The 23,609-nt window shown below is 47.2% G+C and overlaps 1 protein-coding gene across 2 annotated transcripts in view; it reads right to left on the bottom strand.

The window, feature by feature from the left end:
* Gapvd1 (GTPase activating protein and VPS9 domains 1) overlaps window positions 1-23,609 on the bottom strand; it is a 494,617-nt gene that overhangs the window by 349,638 nt on the left and 121,370 nt on the right. For both annotated transcript variants that reach the window (XM_068389833.1, XM_068389834.1), the window contains one exon: window positions 15,752-15,936. In XM_068389833.1, the coding sequence (XP_068245934.1) occupies window positions 15,752-15,936 (185 nt within the window). The remainder of the gene's footprint in view (window positions 1-15,751; window positions 15,937-23,609) is intronic.

Here is a 23,609-nt window from a genome sequence, read left to right as displayed (position 1 = left end):
CTCCGATGCTTGGATGGGGCTGGCCGGGACGATGGCACGGATGGAGCCGCCAGGACGGAGGTAGCCGTCATGGGAGTGTCAGCGGCCACCTCCAATGCTTGGATGGGGCTGACCAGGACGATGGCACGGCTGGCTCTATCTCGGATGGATCCGCCGGGAGGGAGGTAGCCGTCATGGGTGTGTCCGCGGCCACCTTCAATGCTTGGATGGGGCTGGCCAGGACGATGGCACGGCTGGTTCCATCCCGGATGGAGCCGCCGGGGTGGAGGGAGCCATCATGGGTGTGTCAGTGGCCACCTCCAATGCTTGGATCATGGGTCTACCCCCTCCCTGGCCTACCAGCGGTTGACCACGAATCCTGAATGGAGCAGTCGTGGTACCGGGTATGGAAGCCATGCTGCCGGGTCGATCCAGCGGCTACCTCTGCTGGAAGGATGGAGCTCCTGCGGATATCCATGGAGCCACGGGCTTCCCCATGCTGGCTGGTTGGTTCCTTCGTTCAGGGCTGGCCATCGAAGGACCGGAGGCCGGGACAAGGCTGCCAGTCCAAAGAGGCGACTCTCTCCGCTGGGCGGGAGAAGTCGGAACCTTCGCGGGCTTATGCCTGTCGGAACGGGGGCCTCTGTCCTGGGTCCACTGCGCTCGTGCCGAGCTAGGTGGCCTTTGGAGGTCAGGACTCGACTGCCAGACCGAAGGGGCGACTCTCTCCGCTGGGCGGATGGAGCCGGACCCTTCGCGGACTTACGCCTGTCGACTGGCATCACCGTCGGAACGGGGGCCTCCGTCCTGGGTCCACTGCGCTCGTGCCGAGCTAGGTGGCCTTTGGAGGACTTAAGCCGGTCTGCCAGAGCCTGCTGTAGGGTTGTCGGGGTTCACGTCGAAGGGCGGGTATCACCGTCGGAACGAACGAACCTTCTCTAGCGTCCGCAGAGCCTACGGCCTGATCCCGCGGAGCCGGGTCACCGGGCACTCCCACCGGGCGCTTCGGTTCTGGAATAACAGGCACTCCCCTGCGGTGGTACCTGTCTTCCCCGGCGGGAGCCTCCGCACCAGGTTCGGGGGTCAGAACTAGCATCGCCGTGCCGGCGAGGACTACCGTTCGTGTATTCTCTCTGGGGGACGAGGACGCGGATCCCGTGGGCTGACCCGAATGAGGGAACCGTTCCTTTAAGTCCGAGGGCCAAACCAGCTGTGCTGATTCGGCCAGGCTGCCCGTAAGGAAGCACGGTTCCCCCCTCTGGGGTGGTGAACCAGAAGCTTCGCGGCCTTACGCCTGCCTGAAGCGGCCTTCTCGCATTTCTCCCTGCGAGGGTCATATCTGCATCTGGAGGATGGCCTTCGTGGCGAGAAATCCCTGGACTGCCGGTCCGGGGAACGCTGCAATTCAGACTTGGGAGGCTCCTTCTCGGCGACGTCCTCGGCTGCAGAAGTGACTGAAAAACACGCCAAAGAGGCTGAAGAAGAATTAGGGACATTTTGCCCCACATGTGGTCATCAAAGGAGACGTGGCCTGCTTGCACCAGGACTCCGTCTCCCAACACACTCCCGCCCCTCCCTCAAGCCCCTCACTCGTCTGGAACGACACCACAACCCCACTATCCTGAAGATCAGACTCTTGGGGAAGGGCAGCGGCCCTCTTCCCCACAACGGACTTACCTCGTCCCCTACTCTGGGTAGGGGAGGGTGGTAGGGAAGCTCTGTCAGATGAGACGCCTGGCGAAGCAAGGGGGGGGAAGGGGCGCTAGTCTTCTCAGGCGACCCCTTCGTCGCCTACTTCTTCTTGGTGCTATACCGCACCCACTCCGACTCCTGGGGAAGAGCAATGGGTACTTCCCCACAACTGACTTACCTCGTCCCCTACTCTGGGTAGGGGAAGATGGCTGTCTAAAGAATCTCCATTCGACGAGGCATCGGGAGAAGTAAGCGGCGAGGAGATGCTCTCCTTCCTATGAGACCTCTTGGACGCATTCTTCTTCTTGGTGCCGAAACGCACCCACTGCTCCACGTTCCAGGACTCGCACTCCAGACACGTGGCTGTAGGAGAACATAAGCTGCCCCTACACGACGAACACAGAGGATAAGGGTAGGAAGGATGATTTATTGTTAATTTGTTCTCTTCAGCTATTTATTTCCTTATTTCATTTCCTCACTGGGCTATTCTTCCTTATTGGAGCCCCTGGGCTAAAGCATCTTGCTTTTCCAAATAGGGCTGTAGCTAGGATAGTAATAATAATAATAAAAATAATAATAATAAGTCCACGTGGGGACCTCGAAAGACACAAAAAGGGGGGTCGGGGACACAGGGTCGCACTGGGTAAGAGAGAGCGCCGAGATGTTATCACGGCGCGACCAGAGAACTTACTGGAGATTGAGACCTGAGCAAGCATGCTCTCTGACCTGGGGGATAGCCTCAGGGCATGTTCCACTCCACCTGAGGTTACCCCTCATAGAAAACGGGACTAGGGGTAAACTACACAAAACTCTGGTCGGTTGGGAGGCGATCCCAGATACTCCTAAGAAAGTAGTTCGAGGTAAGTATTCTGTGTTGGAACAAATACAAATTACTTCCAAATTTATTATTTGTTTCGGTGTAAATACAAACCCTCCGCTATTTATAGGGATGACTTACTCTTAGGAGGAAGGAAGTCCTCACCAACTGGCCTTGGTCATGACCCAGGGTTCTCTCTATTTCGATCTGTGATCGATAGAAGAAGGAACCCTACGCTCGCTAAAATCAAGTGCCGATATGAGGTAATGCACTGATAGTGGCCAGCAAAAGCTTGTATGTGAGTAGAACTATGTGTGGCTTGTCTTTAACATAGGAACTCTAGTACAAAACCTATTGTTCTTAAGACTTGCCCAATACCCTTCCTCATCAATGTATTACGGACATAAAGTATTATTCTATACTTAGGAGGCACAAGGGATATGAGTCTTACCTGCAGCGAGGTGAGGTCAGCTATACTGAGGCTTGTGGAGCTGTTTTCCCCAGAGGGGAGGTGAAAAGAAGAAAGGAGCCAGTCATTCTTACTCATTCACCTCAAACTAACCTGGGTAACCTCAGCCTTCAACCCTTCGCTACTTGTCCATCAAGGAGCCTGAGGTTTATAGACCATTTGTTGTGCGACCACCGCAAGACCAATGGAAAAGGTCTCCATGTTCCTGTGGGTCACGTCTTTGCAGGTAGTAGGCCATAGCAACGCCACTGACGTTACAAGCCCTGGGTCCTAGGATGGAGGAGAGTCTAGATTGAGAACAAACTCAATAGCCTTCTGATCCCGGAGGAAAAGTAAATCTTTGTGATCCTCCTCTTGACCTCCCGTGCTGGTCAACAGTGGCGACCCATGGGGGCAAGCTGGTGTCATTCTCTTAAGGTAACACCCCTGACTCCTCACTGGGTAAAATCTCAGTTTGTCAGTACAGCTCGTGTTATAAGAGCGAATCTCCACAGAGATCGCCTTCCGAACAGGAGACCGGTCGGTAATTACCGAACGCATCAAACTAACCCCAAGAAGAGATTGAGACGTATCTTCAATCTATTGTTGGATGGGCAATAAGCATAGGTCTACTACGGAGTAGTAACACCGAACTGTGAGCATAACGAGCATACATGTGTAGCCTGACTTAAGCCTGGATAGGTATCATTATTTGAGCACCTTAATTGGGTATCGATGGGTCGATAAAGAATTCATTTAAAAAGCAATTCACAACCTTTTACTATTAAAAAACTTCAAGAATATACTATTCTTCAAAAAAAATAAATGAAAGCTAAGTTAAAAATAAACATTTATTTCAAATAAATTAACCAAAAAAGTATACAAAAAAAAATGACTATAAAAAAAATTCACCTAAAATCTAAATATGGAAATAAGCTAAAACTATTCAAAGCACTTATTCTACGATAATTGAGCACCATTTGCTGAGATCCAAGGGGAGGAGGAATCACAAGGGAAAGTTTCCTGAAATGAGAAAAAAAGTGTATGTTTTTTTGGCTAAAAAAATCTATCCTCTTTTCAACATTTTTTGGGGGTAGGTAAATGACATAGTTAGAGGCTGAAATTTTTACAGGATACTGTATTATTATCGTGCAACAAAAATGTGTAAAAGAATCTGCACTTGGATATTATTTAGTATTATAAAAATGGGAATTTAAAAAAAAATATTTTTGTTTTCTTCGGATTTCTATTTACATTTTTTTCATAAATAAAATCCTTATATCCATTGCTGAGCATTTCTCCTTTGCTTTGCCCCCTCCTCGTTATGGGAGAGGCTAGCCCGCGTTCATACACAGACAGGGATGTCTGGTTCCCTGTGGGCGGGGTTTGCAATGTTCGTAAACGTAATAAAAAGCTGCCCACGCTATTGCTATTGTAATCTAACACTGCTCCTTTGGGACTAATTGCTTGAGACAATAACCCTGTAAGGGTAGAATAAAAAGTCTCAGAAGCCTATCGTGTAAAAAGGTAAGTCATTGTACCCGAGGTACAATGACGGGATGCGGCTGACTCAATCAAATGGTAGAACCCGACTTTACGACAATACTGTAACCTCACGGTTTTGTCTTGGATAGAGCGCATGTTTCGGGAAGGCTTACGACCTTTATGAAGTTTTAACTACACCTGTTGAAGTTAGGTAAAACTTCTCAGGAACGAAAAGGGTGAAGTCTCGTAGGTGGGGGTAAGCTTCAACAAGACCAGACATTGATTGCCATCGACCGCTTACCCGAAGGAATTGCCATCGACTGCTTACCCGAAGGAGTTGCCATCGAATGCTTTCCCGCAAGCAAGAAACCTACCATCTAATTCAGGCAAGGCCTGCCAGGAGAAATAAACTGGAATGTAGAATATTTTCATTACCCGCTAGTTTCCGTCCTGGCAGCTGAGAGTTTTTCAATCACGAGAAAGGATCACAAGCCGCCAGCTAACCCAACCACTCGAAGTGGGAGGGTGGAGGGAAGATGACGGAGGTTCGTTCGAAAACGAAAGGATCGGTTCTGGCGAGACCAGCCTTGCTGACATAATAATCAGCTGGGAGTGTAGTGACGTAACAAGTCACGGTACGCTGGAAGACCCATCTCGTAGGAGGGGGAAGGTCGACCATAGAGTTTTTAGAAAAAACTCTGGATCATAGGAACCAAGAGATTCAGCACGACTAGAACCAAGGGGTTCTGAATTTATTTTGTGAATTCCTTTCTCATGACCCTAAGGGATCGTGAATCTATTTCGCGCAACCCTAATGGATTGAACGAGAACGCGCAGGAACTCTGTCGCTGATTCCTGATGGAATCTTCAGGAATCATGTCGTGTGAACCCATCGGGGTTCATGAGATCAGAAGCATGATCAGAACCTAAAGGAACTATGTCACAGTTACCTGTAGGGAGACAGAAACCCATAGGCAGCAGGCATCCCTCAGGGTTTAGGAACCTCGGCAGGTTTCTGAACCTTCTTGCCTGTGGGAGGCTTCCCAGCAGGCAAGAACGGCACAGGCCTGCCCTTAGGGACAGAGTCTGGGCGTTGTCTCTGAGGCGATGAAGACCTGTGAGACTGGAGAGACTGATTGGTGTCTCCTTGCAGGAGACTTACCCTCTGCAGCCATAAAAAGGAGATGGTACTTCGTCCGAAGACGAGGTAACTACTGAAGCGAGGCGAGTTTGGTTCCACAAGGATGGCAAACCGCGAGAACTCTCTCATGACTGAGAGATAGGAACGTCAAGTGCTGACGGATGGAGATCGTCGCGTGACGCAGCGCAAGAAAGAGCTGGGTCCAGAGGTGGAAGCCAGGTGGGGGAGCAGCAAAGGGTCGTGAACCACGATTGCGGGCTCTGTCAGAACTCGTGCGGCGAGGATCCTCATCGCTAACTCATGTTGGATGGAAAATATGAAGTGGGCTGCGTGAGCCTGAGGGTTCAACATAGCGCTGATCGCGCGCGCCAAGATGGTCGCACACGCAGAGTTAGTCGCGCTAGTAGAGTTGGTGTCGTGGACAGAGATGATCGTGTGAACCACTAGAGTTTGTGCGACTAGGAGAGAACTCCCTGCTACGAGAACCCGAAGGTTCATCGTAGCGCTGGTCGGGTGAGCGCGTATGCTCTATGCGATAAGAGTCGGAAGACTCTCTGTCATAAGAGTAAAACTCTTGATGAAGAGGGACACGAGAACCAGAGGGTTCAGCGTGATCGCGTGAACCCCTAGAGGTCGCGCGACTATGAGAGAACTCCCTGCTACAAGAAAGCGAAGGTTCAGCTTAGTGCTGGTCACGCGAGTACGAACTCTTTACGCGACGAGAGTCGAAAGACTATGTCATAAGAGTAAAACTCTTGATGACGAGACCCTGAAGGATCAACGTAACAGGAAAACCGCATACTCCCTACCACGAGACCCCGGAGGATCGGCGTGACTAAAGACACGAGAGCCTGAAGGCTCAGCGTAACTTGTGTTGCGAGACCCTGAAGGGTCAGCACACCGGGAAACCGTAGTATCCCTGTCAAGAGAAACCGAAGTGTCAGCGTGACTAAAGGCAAGAAAGCCCAAAGGCTTAGCATAACCTGTGTTGCGAGACCCTGAAGGGATAGCGCAACAGGAAACCCAAGTTTTCTTGTCACAAGACACCTTAGGGTCAACATGACTGATGGTACAGGAGCCCGAAGGTTCAGCGTAACCATCGTTACAAGAGCCCGAAGCCTCAGCGTAACTGAAACCCAAAGGTTCCAAGTCACGTGAACTCGAAAGTCCAGCACGACGGAGGCCCGAAGGGCTCCTAAGGTCATGAGAACCTGCAGGATCAACACGACGACAGCCTGAAGGCTCACAAACACCGCAAGGAGAAACAGTAGGATCAACATAACGAGAGCCCAAGGGCTCACAAACACAGCGAGAGGAACCAGCAGGTTCAAAAAGATGTCTCCTCACAGCATGAGGAGAACGTCCAGGATGAAGAGGGGTCACAAACCCTTCCACCCTACGATCCTCCGGATAGGAATGCAGAGCAGACTCAGCCCCAGGGAGACTGATCCAACTCTAAAGATACCTCCTCCGCATGGGAAGTTTGTTCTCCCGATTTTCGATTTCTGAAAGTTATGTCAAAACACCTTCCCCATGGTGTTTTGACATAACTTTCAGAAATTGAAAATTGTTTTATTGCTTCTATGTATGCGTAAACATATCGTACATGCTCCCCAGAAGTTTCAGCCAATTATTTTTACAAATAACGAAGATATAGCAGTCTTTAAATGATGACGTCATCCTTACTGTGTCATCTGCAAGACTGAGTGTGACAGAATCATCTTTGTGTGTTATTTTTGCATATTTATAGCGATTTTTCACTTATGTTTCGAGATATCATACGTCTGGCAGAAATGGAAGGCATTGGTAGAGCGTAGTTGAACGAAATCTACTCCTAAGGGAACAGAAGCCAAAGTTTCCAAAGATGTATAGAAGTTATAATGCATGCATTTGTTTACTTGAAGTTCGTATGTACATTGTGTTTTCACAACATCCTCGGGAACTCTATAGCAAGGCCAATCTTACCTAAGGCCATAAAAAGAACAAATAGTCAATCATTTTTCCAAACAATGAAGATATAGCAGTCTTTAAATGATGATGTCATACTTACTGCGTTGTCTGCATGACTGAGGTTGACAGAGAGTCAGAGTCAGAGTCAGAGTCAGAGTCAGAGTCTCAGTCTCAGTCTCAGTCTCAGTCTCAGTCTCAGTCTCAGTCTCAGTCTCAGTCTCTCTCTCTCTCTCTCTCTCTCTCTCTCTCTCTCTCTCTCTCTCTCTCTCTCTCTCTCTCTCTCTCTGATATGAAAGGCATTGGTAGAGGGTAGGTAAATGAAAACCACCAGCTACGAGAACATCAGCAAAGTTTCCAAAGACATATAGAAATTATAATGCATGCGTTTATTTACTTGAAGTTCGTAAGTAGATTGTGCTTTCACAACGTCCTCTGGAACTTTATAGCAATGCCAATGTTACATAAGGTGATAGAAAGAACAAAAAGTAAGTGGAGAACAAGAAAAAAGAACCAAGAAAGAGGGAAACATAAATAAGAGTACAGAGCTGAAACCTGTTAACTAAAACACTGGCAACAATGAGAGATCGCTGGCAACTCGTAACACAGGAATAGTAAACTGAGGGTTCAAATACCTTGTTTAGGGTGCATTTATGTAAGAATAAACAATAAAAGTTATCATAATATTATCTTGATTTCTTAAAGAAAAGAAGCAAAAATTTGTTGCAAATCTTTGGGAGCTCATAACTCAAAAACATACTTATTCACAATTAGGTACATTTTTCTCACTTATTTGTTGTTCGATATTAGAGAGAAAGATATAATTGAAAAGAATAAAAATCCCAAAATTCTGTCAGGCAAAATTTTGATTTTCTTTATACCTTTTTTTCACGATTATTTTCCGTCTAGACGAGGAAAAAAAATTCATTAAAAAAAAAAAACAAAGGAAAATCAAAATTCTGTCTGACAGAATTGTTTGGTTGATAGAGTAGTTTTTATGGTAAAGTTTCAATACAATTGGGGAAAAATGTACCTAAATCTTTTTTTTTAAATCATTATTTTTGCTAATAAATCCAAAAGTTTTTTATCAAATGACTTGAAATTTTTATATGATGAAGGTATTATATATCTCTAAAACATACAGTATATGGAAATGGTGTAGTTTTGATCATTAGAAAAAAACATGGCAGACATGGCGGACAGTCCCCTTAAGACAAGTCTCTCGCTCCGCCCCTGGAGGAGAACAAAGCGTAAAGGGAACCACTGATGCCCAGAGGCAGTCTTCTTTCAGGAACGGGAGACTTGTTCCCCGGAAGGGAAAACCTGCTCTGGACAAAGCTCTGCCACTGCCCCAGGTGAATCGGCAAACTCCTCGACGTCAGAAACAGACTCAAGGACTAACTGACGGACTGCAGCGCCTGCGACAACCCGCAGCTCTAACACAAAAGCTGAACATAAGTTTTCTCTCGCGAACGAGAGGTAAGTTCTCCCGAAGGAGGACATTGCCTAAGATAAGCTTTCTCCCAGCTCTATGGGAAAAAAGCGTAGGCGTAATAATCTCTCTCGCGAACGAGAGAGAAGTCCTCCCGAAGAAGGACATTGCCTAAGACAAGCATTCTCCCAGCTCCATGGGAAAAAAGTAATAATCTCTCTCGCGAATGAGAGAGAAGTCCTCCCAAAGGAGGACATCGCCTGAGACAAGCTTTCTCCCAGCTCTATGGGAAAAAGCATAGGCTTAACGATCTCTCTCGCAAACGAGAGAGAAGTTCCCCCGAAGGAGGAACAAGCCTGGACTTGCTTTTCCCAAGCTCAAGGGGAAGAAGCACAGTTTTCAGCGACAAGATGGCAGAAGCAAATCTCGTCGAGCTGTCAGCAATTCTTCCCGAAAGAAGGACTTTCTAGGGGGACAGGGCTGGCGGGCCAATTAGTATAAATAGCTCCATGTTTGTATCGTTAGGAAAAATACAAATTACTTCCAAATATTTTTTTTGTTCTGACATTCTATACAAACCCTTCGCTTATCTATAGGGGATGACTTACCTCTTAGGAGGGAAAAGTCCATGACAACTGACTCTTGGCATTTGACCTGGGGTTCTCTACCCTACGATATAGATCGTAGGAGGTAGGAACCCTGAACCTCTCTAAAATTGTCGTGCTCTGCGCAACTAGTGGCCGGGCAAGCTGAGTGTTTGTGACACCAGCAATGTGGCAGGTCTAGTAAATAGGATCTCGAGTCAATAAGAATCTGAGAGTACTAAGACTTTACCCAATAACCCCCTCGCTAGAGGTATTGGGGACGCAGCAAGCATTATTTTATACTAAGATTACACAAGGGAAATGGATCTTACCTGCAGATAGGTGAGGTCAGCTGTGCTAGTACCATGGTGCTGATTCCCCATGAGAAAAGAAAGCTGAAGGAAAGAAAGAAGCTAGTCATTCTAACTCCTTCACCCCAGACTAACCCAGGTAACCTCAGCCCTCTGGAACTTGTCCATCAAGGAGCTTGAGGTATTTAAAGTTAAAGTTGCGGGTTTTAGGTCTCCACCGAGACCATTTACATCGTTCTCCTCGGGCGACCATTAGCCAGCAGGGACTATCTCTAGTCCCCTCTAACCTCCCCCCCAGGCGCCACCCTGGGAGTATCCCCCGGTAGAAGGTCTCACGATATTCGCGTCCCTGGCGGGGACCGAACTCGGGACCTCTGCAATAGAAATCCGCGACGCTACCAACCTTGCTATCCGGAGTATTTAGAACACTTGTTATGCAGCCACCACAGGACCATGTTCCTGAGGGTTACGTATTACAGGTAAGGGGCGGTGAAGGTCGTCTGACGTTTCCAGGTGCCAACTTACAGTACCTGCACCACAGAATAGTTCTCCTTGAATGCCCGATACGTTGTAATGCCCCTGAAGCCATGAGCTCTGGGTTGTCATTGTGGAGGAAGGTCAATGACCTTGCAAATCCATGATGAGATGGTATTCTTTGTGACCCTCCTCTTGACCTTCCCCGCACTGACGTGTTCTGACACACTGGAGCGACCTGCTGCTGTTTTTTTTAAGTAACCCCTCAAACTCCTTACTAGGCAAGTTACCAGTTGGTCTGGATCTTCGGTTACAAAGCGAAGACACTCAATCATAAAGGGCCCAAATCTAGGATCCACTACCCCCAGATTTTGAGTCTTAACAATAAACTTGGGGACGAAGCTGAGAAATATCTCTCCCCATCCCCTTGAATCGGAGAGGTCGTCTGATAGACCATGCTGTTCACTGACTCTCTCGGCCGAAGCCAAAGCAAGTAGGAACAAAGCCTTCAGAGTAAGGTGGCGATATGTTGCCTGGTGTGACGGTTTTTAGGGGAAAACCCTTCAGAGATTGAAGGACCACTCGCAGGAGAGACTCACCTCGGACTTTGCTCCACCCCTGACAGAAGAGCCGGCTCAGCATGGGGAGAGAGTAGTCTTTGGCAACAAAACTGCATCTGCTGTGATGAAATGTAGCTGTTGGCAATTCTCCCCGCAAGCGGGAAGGTTACTAGATGAAAGCTGGAGGGAAGTTATCCCTCAAAGGGGAGAGCAGCCCAACACCTGGGCAGGTTAACTTTCACTTGGAAAGGAAAAGTTTTCCAACCCCTGGAAGCAGAACTCCGGGAAGAGCTCTCTGCTTCCCCTCAACAAGCATTGTTTAAGTTGAAGTTCTGCATTGAGTACTGCCTGTGAAACGTCGCTGAAGCTAGTTTCTGGGTTCCCACCGAAGGGATCACTTGACGGAACACCCAAATGAGCCTAGTATGCCACTGCTCTCGTTCCTACAAACTCTTGGAAGGGACCGCATCTTCATTATGGAAAGGTCGAAGCCAGCGCGCTGATCAGGAGCTACCACAGGCGCAGGAGAACAGGACTGTGACAGTGCAGGGACAGCAGATTCCACAGCAATGAACGGCTCTGCTCTTCTACGTCTGCTGTCTTAGCCTAACAAAGAAGTGCGGCATCCCTAGCTGAGGAACATTAAAAATAGGAAAGAAAAACTTCCTCGGGAGGAACACCTAATCTATGGACGGGAAAGATGTCTCCCGAGAGAACAGAAACATACCAAGATACTAAGGACTGTGTACTCCCTTCGCCGGCCGTCATCATTGGGAGAAGGTGAGCAGCAGCGTAAGAACTGTAAAAATAGAATTATAATTAATCAATTCAGCTGACTAAACAAACTGCTCAGAAGAACCACTCAACCTTCCACTGGAAAAGGTGTTCCGCAAATAGAGCGGACAAGCTAAAGGTTATGCACTCCCTCTGCCGGCTAAGAATGGCCATTGGCCCATCGGCGCAAGGAGTGCAGCGTCGAGAGCTTAAAAAGTTAAATTACAAACAGCCCTTATTTCAACTTAATTACTGAAGAAAACCATTCTGGAGCGCAACCTAACCGGCAAACAGTTAAGGTGCTTCTACGCAGAGGACCTGCCATCCGCCCGCGTAACGAGGGAGAGCGGCGTTGTAAGCCGAGTCACTCAGAAGGCCACCAGCTAACGGGGTTGTCCATCTTCCTAAGGTAGAAGATCGTAAGAGAAGGTTCTCCACCCTTGATAACCTGCCGCATTACGGTACCACACAAACAGCAATATTCACTGTAAAGAAAGGCTTAAAATATATATAAAAACATTACAAGAATGTTCTCATATATAGGAGGAAAAACAAGATTAAGAAAAAATAAGTCAAATGGCCGATAAGTTGGAGTGGAGAGAGATAACACCTCTCTCCCCGAGCGAAAAGCAAACTGGGTTCACACCTTAGATGTGTGAGTGAGCGGGGTAGCTACTATACCCTACACCCCTACTAACGAACGGGTGGGTCGTTAACCCTCGCTAAAAGTCTAAAGGTTTGTCCTTCAGCTTCGCCATAAGTAATACGGTATCCCCTATAAATAGCATTGGTTTGCATTGGTGACGGAACAAATAAAGTTTTCGTTTTTTTACACAAAATCACAGTGCTTTACCATCATTTAGAGATAATTACATTAAACAATTTTTTTCCAAATTATTCTTTAATCACTTCACAATGAATAGAAACAGTGCTTTACCATCATTTAGAGATAATTACATAAAACAATTTTTTTTTTCAACTTATTCTATAATCACTTCACAATGAATAGAAAAACATTTTGGTTGTTTAGAGTGAAATACAATAGAGAATAAAGCAAACTTTTGAAAAATCTATTCTGTAATCAACAGTAAAACAAATGAACATGGAAATGTAGCTTAAAGAGTATGTGAGCAATATTTATCTCTTTCTTCTCCCTTCTCATCTCCTACAAAAAGTAGTCTCTTCTCTACATCCCTATCCCCTGCCTTTCCACATATGCTCTGATGTTTTCTTCAGATAGTCCTGGCTTTGTAAAGTACATCAGCTATTTGTTTCTTTCCTGCTATTCATTGCAGTTCTTTTATTTCTCCAGATTCTACAGTTTCCCTTATAGCTACAATCTCTATCTTTAGTCTTTTACCACTAACTGGCATGCTTGATTTAATGGCTGTCATTAGTGTTCTATCATAACGTATTGAAATATATTAAACCTTCCATCACCTCTCCCATGCTACATACCTCAGCATCAATAATTGATTTTGCTACACTTTTTTATTTTCTAGATTTTCATCATATAGGACACCACCTCCTGCCATCTGTCAAAGATATATAACTCCATTACATATGCCCATCCTTAATGTTTCCAAAGGATGCATCTGCATATGTTTCCCAACAGATATTCTCTTTTTGCAGTTGAACTAATACCACCTCTCCCATTAAACTTTTAACTCTCCTTACTACTTTAATCAATTTTCTCATATCCTGTGTTGTCTATCTACCTATTTACCTAGGCACTTCCCCCAATTTTGGGGGGTAGCCGACATCAAACAAAGGAACAAAAGGGGACCTTTTCTCTCTCCGCTCCATCCAACCTGACGAGAGATTCAGCCAAGTTAGGCTGGTACTGCTAGGGTGCCACAGCCCACCCTTCCCAGTTAACCACCACAAATGAAGTTTCATACTCTGAATGCCCTACTGCTGCTACCTCCGCGGTAAACAAGGTGACCAGAGGAAGTAGCAGGGCATAGCGGAACTGCATCATAATCACTCACCATTCATTCCTATTTCTAGCACGCTCTCTTGTCTCTCTCACATCTATCCTCCTATCACCCAGAGCTTTCTTCACTCCATCCATCCACGCAAACCTTGGCCTTCCTCTTGTACTTCTCCCATCAACTCTTGCATTCATCACCTTCTTTAGCAGACAGCCACTTTCCATTCTCTCAACATGGCTAAACCACCTCAACACATTCATATCCACTCTAGCAGCAAAATCATTTCTTACACCCATTCTCACCCTCACTACTTTATTCCTAACCCCCATCTAAACAAAATACACTCCCCAGACACTTCATCTTAAACACGTTCAATTTCTGTCTCTCCGTCACTTTCATTCACCACAACTCTAATCCATACATCACAGTTGGTACAAACACTTTCTCATACAGAACTCTCATTACATTCAACCTTGCACCACCCTCCCTTCTTGTGCACCTTACCCACATTAACTATAAACTTCCTTCTCTCACATACCCTTCCAAACTCTGTCACTAATCAACCAAGCTTCCTTTCCGAGTCTGCAGCCAGTACAGTATCCTGTGTTGTACCTTACTTACATGCCCTAATTCACTATCGCTATACAATATTTCTGGCATTTTATGCAAAGATATCCAGTTAAGCTGTCCAACCACAGACCTATACTCTGTTAGTTCCTTCCGACTTAGTATTCTGTTACCAGTATATTACCTAGCTTCTGGTTCCTTTGCAGAGTTGACATATTTCTATTTATTGATACTTATATTCCTTTTATTTTGCTTTCCCATGACTCCTATGTACTTAAAACTCTTACTTTTCCATTCATCCACTTCAAGTTTCTCTCTTAGCCTTCCAATTGTCTCTTCCATGAACCATTTATTTCCCCCATAGCAAAAGTCATCCACATGAGAGCATAATATACTAACCAATTTATTGTTTTTCTTCCAATAAAATATGTTTAACTCCAGTCTACTTGGCTTTCCCCCAAGTTCTTTCACTATACTCACAACCTTACAATACCATGTTTTTGCAGCATACTTCAATCCATAACTGTCTTTTTCAATTTCCATAAACCATTCCAATCTCCCTCAATCAGTGGTTTCAAATATACCTCTCTCTGTATTTGATCACCCTGCAAATATGCTCTTTTCACGTATAACATGTAACAATTCCCCCTTCCCTCCCTTCATCTAATTCCTTTAATATTACCTTTGAACCATCTGCACCTTTTGGTTTTTGTCAATCTATCTCTTCTATCACTTCTAAAGCCTTTGCTTTCAAATTCAATTCAATCTTTATGCCTGGATATTTAACATCATCCCCACATACTACAGTACCTACCAATCCTCTACCTAACCTTTCCAATCTTTGTATTCTGATTGCTTACCACAAAACCTAGGACATTCTTCTTCCAACTCCTTTTTATCTCCTTAGTGTCCCCCATAGCTCTAGCCTAAGCAAAGAATTCTGACAACCAACACCCAGTTAATAGCCCAGCCTATGTTTAGACTAACCATGCCCTGCTACCACTGATAAATTCACACTATATTTACCTTCTATTCCACATATTGACTTGTCAACACAAAACAAACATACAAACCAACAGAGACAAGAGTGTGTGCCCACCACCTTTGTATTCCATAAAAATGAATCCAATCACCTGACTAAATCTCTGACAATCTCCTTCACTGTCAACTACCCTATATGAGCCGGCGTCATTGTGACGTCACGTAAAAAAACCCGTTTCTCCACTAATTATCACTATATTGCCTATTTACTTATTAGCAACAAATCTCTTGGTATTTTTCTCACAATCTTCTCAATGGATCTTTATATTCACCCTTTCTAATAATACTGCTACACTTAATAATCCTTCAACTATTGTAAATTCTCTTACTTAAAATAAATCCTCTAACTAATCACTGAACTACCAAATTCTATAAACTGGAAACTTTATTTTCTTTATCTGATACAAATTATAAAAGCTAACTAAAGTAACTTCCCATACAGAAGATTTATACTAATCACCGGTTATATAAGCTGTATGAACAAGAATGAATTATCATATAATCTATCTTATAAACTAGTTCTTTTCAGGAAAAAAACGGTGGGGTTTTCAACAATAATACTTACTTCAATAAATTAAGAACGTAAGTTTCATCATCTGGAAGAAGGCAATTTGCATAAATTGAAGAGAACACTGTTCTGGCAGCCAACTGCATGGCTTCTTGATTCTGGCATTCTCCAAGAACTAAACATTTTGCAATAAGTCTGGGGTTCTCACGCAAGCCAGAAATAAGGTCACCATAAAGGGATTCCTATAAAAAATAAAAGTTCATGAGTAATTCAGAAACTTGTTCATAAAAGAGCTAAAGCTATGGATTTAATTTCAAAATGTTAAATCTAATACCGTATTCAAATTTAAATATGTATACTTTTACACTGTCAATAGTTATAAAAAATAAATAAGTAATAACAAAAAATCCTTACCCTACAAGAGGAAAAATATATTAAGTCCCATACATGAATAAAAAAGGGATGAAAATCCAAAAGCTAAAAATAAAGTTACTGAGGTACTTGAGAATGAGAGAAAAAAATTAAAGGAACCTAGTGCTTTGCTTATACAAACTACTACCTTGGATAGCCTAGATGCTTCAATTCAGATTTGGTGGTAATGTGCTAGATATATATAGCAAAAAATTAAACTTAACAAAATCTAGAGTAATTTATCTTACTTATTACACATAATTATCCATTGTCTAACAATGGGAAGTTTTATATACTTTAATCCATAATAAAATAAAAACAAAATCACAAATTTTAAGTAATTTGTATTTTTCCTAACATACTTACCGAGAACTACTTTCTTAAGAGTTACCTGGAATCTCCTCTCAACCGACCAGAGTTTTGTGTAGTCTACCCTACTTCCGTTTTCTGTGGGGACTAACCCAGGCGTAAGGAGAACGTGCCCTGAGGGTAGTCCTGAGCTAGGTCGGCGTTAGCTTGGGTCTCGCTCGTCAGTAAGTTCTTAGGATGGTACAAAAGGTTCTTCAAGGGCAGAAAGGCACTCGGGGAAGGTAGGGAGGGCCATTACCCGAAAGTAGTTCTCGGTAAGTATGTTAGGAAAAATACAAATTACTTAAAATTTGTGATTTGTTCCAACACAGAGACTTACCTCGAACTAATTTCTTAGGAGACTTACACTTCAAGAGGTGGGAGTGTCTTCCTGAACTTCAGACCAAGCTAACCAGACGTCCAGTAACCTAGATGTGAACTAGGTTGCAAAATATAACGGAAAACAAAAGGTAGGGAAAACTACACAAAGAGCTCATGTTAGTGTCTAAGTACTCACCCTTTAAAAAATTCCATGATGATGAGTCCTGTGACGACGTTGTAGAGACGTGTCTTCTTTGGTTTGTATGTGGGGTTATCTCCGAGCAGGGATAGGAAAACGGGGACTAGGGTGAAAGGGAACGAACCTGTGTCTCTTGGTTTTGTTATCTGCGATTGTACCTGGGGCTTCACCATTAAATCGCTTGGAGCACGGAGATGACTGTCCCAATAGAAAAACCGTCTAAAGACCTCCTCGAGTAATCCTTGAGATAATGTGCTGTGAAGGTCGACTGATTCGACCAGGTGCCTGCTCGAAGGATCTGGCCCACCGCCATGTTCCTCTCAAAAGCTAGAGAAGTACTTAGACCCCTAATGTCATGGGGCCTGGGAGTACCTGGCAGGGGCAGTCCCTCCTCATTATAGGCTCTGACAATAACCCGTCTCAGCCAAAAGGAGATGGTATTCTTAGATACCTGCTTTTTCGTAACACCCGTGGAGACAAAAAGATTTTTGATACCAGGGCGGAGATGGGCAGTCCTCTCAAGGTACTTTCTAACGGCACGGACGGGGCACAACTTCAAATCTTCTGGAATCCCTGTCTTAGGAATGGCCGGCATTGAAAATCCCTCGAACTTCGGATCCCAGACCGCTGGATTCTGAGTCATTGCCACGAAAGAAGGGACGAACTTGAGGGAGATTTCTCTCCACCCCTTCGAATGAGAGATGTCGTAAGACAACCCATGGATCTCTCCTACTCTCTTAGCAGAGGCCAAGGCCAACAAGAAGACCGTCTTGAGAGTGAGATCCCTGTCTACTATATCCTTTCAGGGGTTCGAACGGGGGACCACTTAACATTTTCAATACCCTTGCCAAGTCCCACTGCGGCACCCTGGAGGCCTGCGGAGGGCAAGCTTGTTCGAAGCTCCTGATGAGCATAGAAATGTGCCTAGAGGTGCCCAGGTCGATGCCCTTCAGTAGGAAGACTTGGCCCAAGGCTGCACGGACCCCTTTGATAGCCGGATTTGACATGCCCACTTCGTCTCTGAGATGCACTAGAAAATCTGCGATATCTGGGACCGAAGCTTTGAGAGGCTTGATGTTCTTTGAGGCACACCATTTCGTAAAAGTGGCCCATTTTGCTTGGTAGACCGCTGTTGAAGACCGTCTCAGATAACGTGACATCTTTTCTGCAGTTCCTGTTGAATATCCTTCCTTCCTCAGGAGCCGCTCGATAGTCTCCAGGCATGAAGGCGTAGAGACTGAGGATTGTCTCTCATGGAACCTTAGAAAGTGTGGCTGCTGTAGAAGATCTGGCCTGTCGGGTAGAGGCCACGGAGGAAGACATGCCAGGTCCCTTAGATCCGCGAACCACTCCCTCTCCGGCCACCAGGGCGCTACTAAAGTCATCTTTAAGTTTCGGGCCGTCCGTACTCTGTTGAGCACTTGCCTGATCAATGTGAAGGGGGGAAAAGCGTACACATCAAAGTTGTCCCATTTGTGTTGAAAAGCATCTTCCAAGGCCGCCATTGGGTCTGGGACAGGAGAACAAAACACGGGGAGTTGTGCGTTCAGCCTGGTTGCAAAGAAATCCATCACCGGTGATCCCCATTTTTGAATGATGAGTCTGGCTACTTCTGGGAGGAGGGACCACTCTGTTCCCGCTACTTGTCCCATCCTGCTAAGGCCGTCGGATAGGACGTTCTTTTTGCCTGGAATGAACCTTGCTGAAATCACTATCTGGTTCGACTCTGCCCAATCCAGGATCTCCAGAGCGAGATCGCACAACTCCTTCGATTTTAGACCTCCGTGTTTCTTTATGTATGCGACTACAGTGGCGTTGTCGCACATCAACGCCACCGTGTTTCCCCTTAGAAGATCGACGAACTGTAGGCAAGCTTCTCGGACTGCCTTCAACTCCAGGACGTTGATGTGCTGCCCTTTCTCCTCGTCCGTCCAGGTTCCTCTCGTTGTCTCGTTGAGGAGATGTGCCCCCCACCCCTCTTTGGAGGCGTTTGTGAACAGAAGCATCTTGGGAGGCTCGGTTGCGAAGGGCATCCCCTTGAGAGTATTCGACCGACACTGCCACCACTCCAGGGAGGGTATTGTCTCCGGCAGGACGGGGATTAATTTGTAGGGAGAGTCTACTTGGTTCCAGAGACCCTTCAGGTTCCATTGGATGCTCCTGAGCCTGAGCCTCCCTTGGGGAACGAGTTTCTCTAACGACACTAGATGCCCTATCAGCCTTTGCCAGTCTTTGGCTCTCCTGGGTTGTCTCGAAAGGAAAGGCAGGAGGATCCGTTCCAGGTTGTTCACCCGGTCCTCCGACGGAAAGGCCTTCACTAGTCGGGAGTCCAGTGTCATCCCCAAGTAGGTCATCCTGGTGGAGGGCGACAGATTTGATTTTTCCTGGTTGATCGTGATACCCAGATCCTTGCAGAATTGAAGTAGCTTTACACCTTGCTCCTTCAAAACTCCCTCTGAGGAGGAAAGGAGCAACCAGTCGTCCAGGTATCGAATGAGGCAAATACCCCTCTCGTGAGCCCACACCGAAACTGTCGTGAAGACTCTCGTGAAAACCTGGGGAGCTGTTGACAAACCGAAGCAGAGAGTCTTGAACTGTAGGATCTGGGCACCCCACTTCACCCGGAGAAACTTCCTGCTTGAGGGGTGGACCGGGATTTGAAAGTATGCGTCCTTGAGGTCTATGGTCATCATGTAGTCCCCTTCCCTCAAGGACTGCAAGACCGACTTCGGGGTGTCCATTTTGAAGTCCGTCTTGCAAACAAACTTGTTGAGGGCTGACAGGTCTATCACCGGTCTCCATCCCCCTGTCGCCTTTTCCACCAGAAAAAGTCGGCTGTAGAAGGCTGGGCCCGGATGTAGGACCACTTCCATTGCAACTTTCTCCATCATAGTGGAAACTTCTTCCTGAAGGGCTGCCCTCTTCAATGGGTCCTTGGGTGCCAGCCACTCCGCCAGACTGGCTGGAATCAAAGGTGGAGGTTCCGTTAAGAACGGGAGTCTGTACCCTTCTTTCAGTACGGATACTGTCCAGGGCTCCGCACCGTGAGCCCTCCATGCTTGCCAATATTGTCTGAGGCATCCCCCAACCTGAGGCTTGGGCAGGAGTAGGGGGCCTCCCACTCTATCTCCTCCTGGAGGAGCGGCCTGAACGCCCTCTCCTGGACGCTGAGTATGCCGTCCTAAAAGAGGCAGACACTGCTGGGGCTCCTCTACGGGGGGCTGTGGTGGTTGAGCCCAAGAGGGCTAGGAGAGGCATGAGTAGTAGAGGGGCCATCAGACGTTGACCTCCTGTAAGCGGGCCTCCTCACGGGGTGGGGTCTGGGTGTGCTCACATCCTTCCTTTTCAAGACCTTTTCCATGAGCTCCTCCAACTGTTTCAACGGAAACAGGGAGTCACCCCACACAGGTAGGCTCCTCAAAGCCCTTGCTTCTCTGTCAGGGATCTTTCGGGAAAGCTTGGCCAAGATCGTATCCCTTTTCCGAAGTACCCAGTTGGCTGACAGGGCAAGAGACTGATAAGTTAGGAACATTAAGGTCTTTCCCCCGGAGATGATGAGTTCCTTCAGGAGTTCTTGTTTCGCCGGGTCTGTCAAGTCGTAAGTGGCTTGCACACCTACCAGAGTGGAAGCCCACCAGTCCAACCAGGAGGCGACGTGGACCAAGTCTTTGGACATTTCCTTCATCATTGCAGCCTCCGACTGTGAAAAACAAATCGGGGCTGATGCGGCTCTGTCTTCTGGGGCACCCTGGCTCAAAACTTCAAGGGAAGACTCTATTTTGCAGGCTCCCGGTCGCTGGCCTTCTGGGACATAAAACTTACTCTGGGACCTGAGTCCCTGTAGTAACTTTGAGGAACTCTGTGACTTGGGGGCTTCGGCATTGCCCGCCACAATCTTGTCTACGTGGGCACGGCTCAGGACCAAATCCCTGGCCACAGGCAGCGCCAGGGAGGGTTTCTGCTGCACAGGGGCCTCCATCAGCCGATTTAGGCTGGACCGCCAGGAGTCCTCGTCGGCTGGAACAGGTTCTTCGATCCGGTGATGTCTGCGTATAAGGCCTATCACCCTACGATATGCTGAGTCCTCAGTTGGGGAACCTTCCCTGTCGTCAGCAACACCCTTTGCCTGATTCCGAGGTGCCAGGTCAACGGGCACTCCCATCAGTCGTCGTGGCTTGGACTCGACGAGCAACTCCCTGCGGTGGCAACGGTCTGCGCCGACGGGAACTTCTGCACTAGGCCCGGGTGTCGGGACGGGGATCGCCGTGTCGGCGAGGACTACCGTCCGTAAAATGTCTTTGGACGACGAGGGCACGGCTTCCGTGGGCTGGCCCGACGGAGGAAGCCGTTCCTGCGAGTCCAAGGGCCGAGTCAGCTGTGCTGACCCGACCAGGCTGCCCGTCCGAAAGCGCGGCTCCCCCCGCTGGGCGGGTTGAGTCAGAAGCTTCACGGCCTTACGCCTACCTGAAGAGGCCTTCTCGCTCTGTTCCTTGCGAGGGTCATACTTATGGCTGGCCGAGGTCCTCCGTGGAGAATAGTCTCTGGACCGGCAGCTTGGAGAACGCTGAAACTCGTCGAAGTCCCCGACCCTCCTGCGGGGAACGAAGAACCATTCACCATTGGGAGACCTACTCTTCCTGTACTTCCTCTTTGGTGACCTGGATCGTCTTCTACTATACCTTGAGCGGGACCGCCTGCTCCTGGATCTCTCCCTCCTCCGCCGACGCCTCCTCCTCGCTTCACCCTCCGAAGAGACCGAAGAGCCGGCCTCCGAAGACCCCGACGATACTGCATAACCTGACCGACAGACGGGAGCGGGAGCAACGGAGGTCTTCGCGAACTGTTGAGTTCCAGAGGTCGAGGGTTGTAAAAACGAGTCAGGAACCGCCGTCAGAGTAGCTGGAAAGGAGGTCGGCCGCACCATGCTGGGGAACCAGGAATCTAGGCCATCCTCCATCCGCAACGGGGACCTACCTGGTGTTTTCGGAAGCTTCCACCCGAAGGGCTCCCCTACCGTCGAGTCCAACCTATCCTGGACGCCATCAGCTGCTTAAGTACCTGAAACACAGGCCCAAGACGTGGGCGAAGAGACAGGAACAGTGTTACTCCACATGGGGTCATCGGAGGAGACGTGCCCCACAATCACAAGGGCAGTCTCTCCAAGACCCCCAGACAAAGCACTATCAGGCACCCCACTAGCCTGTGACGATTCAGCAACCCCCACATCATGTATATTATACTCTTGGGGAAGAGCCATCGGCACCTTCCCCGCAACGGACTTACCTCGTCCCCTACCCTGGGTAGGGGAAGAAGGGACAGAAACCCCGTCAGACCTTCCACCTGGCGACGGCAATGGCGAAGAGATGCTCGCCTTCCTGGGGGATCGTTTAAAGGATTTCTTCTTCTTTGTGCTATAACGCACCCACTGGATTTCATTCCAGCTAACACACTCCGAGCACGTATCCGTCGGCGAACACACACTACCCCTACAGGAAGAGCAAAGGGAATGCGGGTCCACCTCCGGCTTGGAAAGGAACGCTCCACACGACTTCCAGGCTCTAGGCCCAGGCCAACGGCTGGTCTGCTCCATCACAACACAACCACAAGACACAGGCACGAAGGGAAGGGATAAGGAAAACACTTGGGAGGCACAAGGGAAATACGCGAACACGCGAGAACACAAGGGAGAGCACAGACACCCCGCGGTAACCACGTGGGACACACGAGTCGGGGACACAAAGGGTCGCAAGAGAATGGAGAGCGGCGTGATGGTATCACGACGCGACCAGAGAACTTACTGACGAGCGAGACCCAAGCTAACGCCTACCTAGCTCAGGACTACCCTCAGGGCACGTTCTCCTTACGCCTGGGTTAGTCCCCACAGAAAACGGAAGTAGGGTAGACTACACAAAACTCTGGTCGGTTGAGAGGAGATTCCAGGTAACTCCTAAGAAAGTAGTTCGAGGTAAGTCTCTGTGTTGGAACAATATAATAATTATAAAAGAATAAGAAATTTAATTTTCCCTTGATGTACAAATCATTAGCTGATCCTTTAAAATAGGAATATGTCCTCAGAGACACTGCAACGTCCATTAAATCATTAAGAAGGTAGTTGGTTAAAGACAGGTGGCACAGGGTTGGCCTTGTTTACCTGCCTGTCAAAAAATAGCCTCCTCTGTCCTTCCGCCTAAGTCTAGGAGGTGTGGTTGGGATATTTATTTAAAAGGACATGTTTGTACAGCTAAGAAAAATACAAATTACTTTTAAAATTTATTTTCTACCATGTATATACAAACCTTTCACCCTTTAAAATAGGAAGACTCGCTCACTGGTAGGAGGCGGTTCCTTAGAACCAAACTGAAAGGTTTTTTTCTTTCCTGGATGTGTAGATCCTTCCTGATCCCATATTGAAGGGAAGAAGGGAACTCCAATGATCTCAAACAGCTAATCATAGGGATATTTAAGTTGCAAGAGCCTTAGCAAGTACTGTACTACCTTATAAGGAAGATAGTAATAGCACTTGGAAAATGTATCTTCCTCACAAGGAGATGGCATTGCCAATGTAAAACCAGGCATATCAAGACTTGTTTGGTTCAACCCATCCTATCCCTTGCCAGGAGGATGGATGACTAGCTT

This window comes from Palaemon carinicauda, chromosome 16 (assembly GCF_036898095.1).
Source record: "Palaemon carinicauda isolate YSFRI2023 chromosome 16, ASM3689809v2, whole genome shotgun sequence".
NCBI classification, from domain to species: Eukaryota; Metazoa; Arthropoda; class Malacostraca; order Decapoda; family Palaemonidae; genus Palaemon; species Palaemon carinicauda.
The sequence above is the reverse complement of the archived record's forward strand: the minus strand, read 5'-3'. Positions and strand labels throughout refer to the sequence as shown.